Raw genomic sequence first — 7,100 nt, forward strand, 5'->3', positions numbered from 1 at the left:
AGGATATAACAACATTAACAACAACAACAATAATAATGATAATTAGGCCTATTATTATTATGGAATAAAATTATTTTATTATGGAATTTTAATTATTATTATATAATTATTGTTATTATTACTATTATTCAAATTACTCGCGACGCCCATGGGAACAATTATGAATGAATCCCCCCCCCCCCGAAAAAATGTCCTGTCTACGGCCATGCCTTGAAGAAAGTTTGAAAGTTCAAGGTTATAAAGAGGCCTGCACAAGACAAACACAACATATTAAGAGGGGTAAGGATACACTAAATACTTTCTCGCAAACTGTGGAAGAGACCCGCTCTTCTCTAAAAGGTAAAAACATTATTTAAAACGCTGTCGTAGTCTCCCAACGTGGATGACAAACCGTTGGGAAGATTAAAAGTATGTGAGGAAAGTTGTCACATTCAATAAGAATATGCAGAACACTTAAACTTACAGACATGGCACATTGGAAGGTCCAACCCTTGCAGGAAGTAAACCATATCTAATATCCTGAAGTCGACCTCAATGACAGAGTGGTTAGCACAGGGTTGGAATCCCGGCCTGGGCATGGATGTTCTTTGTGAGTGGCCCTTCATCATATAATCACTCAGCCTCATATTCGCGATTAGCCAAAGTGGCAGAAAAATTAACTAAACCAATCAATCTAATACCCTGGTGTTTATTTTATCTTAAGGGCTGGTTGAGCGTGTAGATGTGATAGCTACTGATGTTGATCTCGCCTTGTTCTTTGTGTTCCAGGCGACACAAACCCAAATCCCATCACAAGAAGAAACCTACCCAGAGCAACCTGGAGGTAGGGAAGCACGCGTCCCCGGACGCCAGCCCAAGAGTCAGAGAGATGCAGAACAAGAGCCATCACCATGGAAACCACGTAGAACCAGAGTCGGCGGAGGAGGTCATGGGTCAGATTCCTGTGGTGGCTTGTCTGACAGTGATCGCAATCTTCATCGGGGGCGGAGCGATGCTGTTCTCCATCTGGGAAGGGTGGTACTTCCTGGAGGCTTGCTACTTCTGCTTCATCAGCCTGGTCACCATCGGCTTCGGCGACATTGTTCCCGGATATGCCGTGCACCGGGGGGACAGTGATAGCATTGTTGATTCCGTTGACGGCGAGCTCATCTTCTGCACCCTTTATCTCCTTATGGGGATGGCTTTGCTCGCGATGTGCTTCCACCTGATGCAGGAGACAGTGCTGAGGAGTATTCGGCTGATGGTGTCAAAGATTCCTTTCATCAGCAAGCAGATGCCGGGTGATGACGACAGTAGTGTGACGTAGCATCCGGAGTTAAGCGTTATATGTACTCAAAGAAGACGCGCTTCATTACAAGGGCGTTCGGTATCCTACTCAAGATCCAGAAGCTCTTGGCTCGAGTACCAGCCATGACTCGTTGCGTTCTTTAAGTGACATCATCATTCGACCTCTTAGACAAGGGTGGTATAAAGGACACCAAACAGGAGCGTCTCCCTTAAGAAGCGACAAAACCTTATTTATGATTACATAAGGTGGCTGTTTTTCTAAAAAGGCTGGATTTATGTTGACAAAAATTAATTGAAGCTACTGCTGCATAACACATTAAGTATATTGATTTGGTGTTTTTAAGTCCACTTTATGCACAGTAAGGCTGTCATAAGACCTACAGTTTAAAGTGGGATCCGAACCACTAGGTGCCTCCACCGGGTTCGAACCCAGGACCCCTTGATTACAAGGCAATGACGCTACCACTGCGCCATCGGGGAGGCCCAATAAGTATATTGCAATATCATGTAGCAATTTAAGCTACTGACTTTACCTACATACGGTGTTCTTTAACAGTTACACTTTATAAGATGTTTAAAACTTAAGGCTATTATTATTGCCTCGTTAAAACCATAAATATATAGCATTGTTGAGGGGTTGTGGCAGGGTAGAAATTAAGGAGGGTGCCAAAAATCCACTTCACCCAGGTGATTTTTTTAATGAAACGATTAACCTTAAATGGTAAAAAAGATGTTAGATAACCAAAAGTAGCTACTAGAAATGACGTGTCACAAGCCACACATACATGCGCACAGAACGTAGTAGTTCCTCTCAGATGTTTTCAATTCCCAGAACTGTCCATCTGCAACAAAGCACTTATTTATTTTGAATTACTTGGACAAACCCGATTGGTTCTTTCAACTGTGGATTCGCCAATTGGACAAGATTGCGTGGAAGCAATACCAGCTGGTCTACGAAATGCACATAATTTCTGTGTAAAAGACAGCTGCAACGAACAACTGCCGAAGTGAATCAGGGTCCATTAAGGATTTGGCAAGGAAAACTTGTTAGGAGTAAGAAATTGGAAAAGTGCTTTGCCAACTGGAGCTTCCTATGACACAACAGTTCAGTAGACAAGATCTGTACCCAATTAGGTTCAAAACCAAACACTACTCTCCATACTTCACACACGGAGCATATTAAAGTGTACAGGTAAGGTAAATCGGTATCAGCATGATTTTCTATACTTGATTTGAATTGATAGCATAGTCGCCTTGTAATTAAAATATCAAAGTGGTTTTTAATCCCAGTTTAAAATGTTGGACCGGTCCCAATTAGCCTATCTACACAAACCTATTCTTAAAATGCCATACTTTGTTATTTTAAAATGGACATTTCGATTTATTGTCTTTCATATTACCTTCCTATCTCACAAGTTGGCAACACTGAGTAGGTTAGGTGGCGAGCTAAAACAAACTGTAAGTTAGAACTGTAAAAAGGGAGATGGTCAGTGAGAATAGAAGTAAAACTGACGAGAAAAACAAACAAATTTACATCAGCCAAAAAAATGTCCAAGTTACATAGGTCCATTACAGTTAAAATCGGTATCAGAACAGTTGTGTACACTTAACGAAAAGCAAACTTCAGACATAAATGATTACAAGATGACAGTGTTAGACACTTCATACTCAGGAAGTCTAAAATATACGTTCACGAAAATTACAGTCACAACTGCTGTACTCCTGTCAATTAAGCGAAACAATTATACATTTATTGAAACTTGACGCTATGCAATATGCATTTAAACATAAGAATCGTCATTTGAAACCTGGCTTCAAAATTTAAGATATTTACTCACTATAGTATTTTAATTTGGACAAGAGGTTTAAAGATAATGGAATTGTGTTACAGCACAAGACCGTCAATCTATAGTTGGTCACATTAAGATTAAAATAGTGAAATAAAATAAAGGTTATAGCTAAGTAAAATTATTTTTAATCAATGTTTCTGTAAAATACGTATTTAATCGGTGACATTTGTTACGAGGTAAGCAGGAAAAGTTATTATATTTATGTTCCTGTAAACGTTAAATAATCTGCAAATAATATAAATTTTAAAAGAAATATATTTGTGTATTCTTTCGTTGTGGAGTGGTGTCTCATAACCATTCTGTTTTTCCAGTAAATAACAGCTGAGATATAAAATATTTTATTTTTTAAAAAACATAGTTACCTATGTCCATATGGGTGTTTGTAGAGGGGGATTGGGGGATTTCTCCCCCCTTCTGCTTGATAAGTTTTATTCATGAGGGGCATAAAGTCATTATCTCATGCTCTCCCTAGACAGTCAGTAGAATTTTCCCCCACTGGAAATGTCTTAAATACCACACTGCCCATGTCACGTCAAAGAAAGCAAAGAGTGTCTGTTATAGGAAAGGAAGCAAATTAATATAGTGATGGACAATTTTCATATCTTTTCACAGAAACTATAGAAGCAAACCAGACGTATAGTGGCGTCCGTTTAACACTTTTCTTATCAGGAACTTTTACGTGACGCGTGTTAGAAGCCAATATATTCCTTTTCTACACTTCAAGATCGATGCATAAGGAATGATCCTGGACTGAGATTTGTATTTTTGTCATTTGACGTCCCATTTCTGCCTATTTTGGCGAATCGCGACGATGAGGAGTGATGATTGGATGAAATTGATTCATTCATGCCCAGGTCGGAAGTGGAAGCCTGGAACTTAGGATTCAGATCTGTGATAGCCCAGATGATGTTCAATTTTCTGTTTGTTGAAAACCTCAATGGATCCGTCAGCACTTTGACTATTTGCACTCATCTTCCAATTTTGAGTCATACGCCCCTTAGGTAAAACACATCTATATGAATGTTTTGATTGATTGATTGAGTTTGTGTTTTAAGTCCAGTTTATGCACTGAGAAAAAAGTCTGGTTGGCTGGAACAAATCCTAGTTACAGCAACCAAATCCCTTGTTTGTTATACGCGAGCAAAACGTGAAGGTTCAGAGTACAAAATTATTTGTTTGACTTAAATTTGTTCATCCAACCAAATCTTCTGTTTGTTGTATCTAATTGGATATAGTTCTCTGAGCAAAATGTTTGGTACCATCAACCACATCAATTTGTTGGCAGTAAAGGATCTTTTGTTGGAATTATGATTATTAAAAAGTATGAAATCCCTGGGGGGACAGGGGGGAATTTTCCCCACCAACAATTTTGTCCTAAAAAAATCCAGTTGGTAAAGAAATTGGTTGGCTTCTTTAAAAATAAAGGATTTATTTATGTATGTAATATAAATACCTGATTAAATATATATCAGGTATATATAATATAAATATATAATGTAAGTACCTGATTATACAGGGTGGCTCAATAAGTCACTTAACACCCTCAGTACAAGGCCACTGCAGCGCGCAACATGGAAATGGTGATGACCAATCGTTATCAGGCCAAGGGGGAACCACATTGACGCCACCCACACGGTCGGCGGCCATCTTGATGTCCGCCATCTTGAATTCAACTTCAGAATTTTAAATGGGAAGGGGGTCGTGCGACATATCAAAATGGGCTAGAATTTCACGAGAAATGCAATGGTGAAGGTTTTTTCGACGTATCTTTAACCAGTAAAAAGATATGACTGAATTCTTGTACCAATTTGCTCCTTTTCGAGGTGTTAGAAAAATGCCTTAAAATTTGTTTAGCCCTTCGGTAATGCATCGAGATCAAAGTGACGTCTATGGAGAGACGTTCGCATGCCATTGCACATTATTTTAATCGGATACATCCATGAAGAGCTGTGCATTTTGAATGGTTGTCGCGAACAATTTACAGTATGACGCTTACATTGAATTAAAAGTCCTTCACAGTGACAAGGCTAATGTTTATGTTCATAAGAAAGTTCATAAACAGAATATTCGATGATTTTTATCTGATAACCCATTTTCGACAGATCAAAGTTGAATGGTTAGTGTTGGTAAGTTAATGGTGTGGCGTGCTGTGTGGAACACGATTGGTTAGTCAATTTTCCATCAACGGAACCTTAAATGCTTAGGGCTACTTGGATTTGTTAAATAAACAGTTTTTTTCATCCTTGCTTATGGAAGAAGGTACTTTTGACAGAGTTTGACAGAGAAGGTAAGTAATAAATAATACGATATATTTATAATTATGCAAATATAACAATTATTTAGCAAATAATCCTGGACACTATTTTTATGGGATGAAGAACTTTTCGACTCTGGCCCCCAAAAGTTAAGCCTCAAGTTCATACAAGTCCCAAGTTACGCTCATGCATGTATGATGTATGGGTCTAAATTAAGTTATCCTCCCTCCGTTACAAGTCTTTATTTCCATCCTTGGAAAGATATTCCCTGTTATTATATGCAGATGCGAAGGGGGCATGGAAGCATATATTTCTTTTCCATATTTGAAAGTGGAGATCATCAGAACCGTGCTATAGCCCCCTTTGCACATTCCTACACCCCCTGATGTGAGGCCAGATGAGTGCCACAGCTACTTCTACTAGGACAGACGAAAAATTTCCTCTCTTTTTTTTATCCGAGAGAAACAGATATGATCATCAGAACGAGGTATCTTGTATGGTAGTTGGACGTCCTACAAACTGAATCATCAAGTTACCACAGGTTACCATGGATGTAAAAAATCGACACTAATGCTATGCACTTAGCGAAAAAAGGGGAACTATATTTTGAGGTACTGTCTTGTATATGTTGCAATGACACATTGCGGGCCTGTGGCACAGTGGTAGCGTCGTCACCTTGTAATCAAGGGGTCCCAGGTTCATTACCCGGTGGAGGCACACAGTGGTTCGTATCCCACTTTGAACTGTAGGTCCAGTACCGATTAGCCAGTCTGTGCATAAAGTGGACTTAAAACAACAAATCAATCAATCAATGACACATTGCAATCTCACTATAATTTTTTGCATCATGTTTTATGGCATATTTCACTCTAGCTACAAAATGTATGTGGTCTACTCAATTTCTGTGCAGTGACATTGAAAAAAAAATACCACCTTAACGTAATAATAAACACTTCAGTATGAGGAATTTAAAAAAACAATTAAGAATGGCTAGGGTATAGTGCAGCAGCATCAAATACCAAATCAGCTGGTTGTGAAAAACATGGCAAAGTGACTTCAGTTCAGAGACCTATTTCATCTTGCACTCATATACATATCCACACACAAACAAACTGGTGTCTCGAATAATGAACAAAATCTGTTCCAGGATGTTCATTGAGCAGAACACTGTTTCTCACAGGTCACTATACTCTGTTCCGGGAATCTCAGGAGTGAGCAAATAAAAACAAGTCTCTGCACAAATGGTGACTCGAGAGGGCTCCACCAATGTGACAGGCAATGGAATTGCATGGTTGGGGATAGTGACTTCAGTTGCCAGCCTTTGCAGCAGCGTGTACTGCTTTTTTTTCCACCTGTTCACTTTGTCCCCTTCTCTGCCGATATACACTGTCTAGCCCAAAAGATTCCCACGAGAGAGTACATAGCAATAATTTTAATCTATTCCCAAGCCAGGTCAAAAAAAAATCTCTGAACATTGCAAAATAAAAAAAAATAATGCTGGGAATATCAAAATACCTTCAATGCTAGGATTGTTTAATTTAGAAGTTATAGAAAATATTGTACACACAATAGTTATAAAAAGTACACACATAACAGTATATATGCAAGTACAAATATCTAATTCATTATTATTTCAGCATTTCATGTTTTGATCGGTCTCTTTTTTAGTGTATTTACAACAATCGTTTTTAACGAATTATATAGCCTG

General features: G+C 38.6%; 1 protein-coding gene across 1 annotated transcript in view; it reads left to right on the forward strand.

Moving 5' to 3' along the window:
* The window catches only part of LOC145992536 (TWiK family of potassium channels protein 7-like), an 80,081-nt gene extending 78,274 nt beyond the window's left edge, over positions 1 to 1,807 (forward strand). The window contains exon 3 of the mRNA XM_083128890.1: positions 769 to 1,807. Coding sequence (XP_082985016.1) covers positions 769 to 1,306 — 538 coding nt within the window. The 3' untranslated portion in view covers positions 1,307 to 1,807. The remainder of the gene's footprint in view (positions 1 to 768) is intronic.
* Positions 1,808 to 7,100: the final 5,293 nt, after the last annotated feature.

The sequence above is a fragment of the Lepisma saccharinum genome, chromosome 9, assembly GCF_977018435.1.
Source record: "Lepisma saccharinum chromosome 9, izLepSacc3.1, whole genome shotgun sequence".
Taxonomy (NCBI): Eukaryota; Metazoa; Arthropoda; class Insecta; order Zygentoma; family Lepismatidae; genus Lepisma; species Lepisma saccharinum.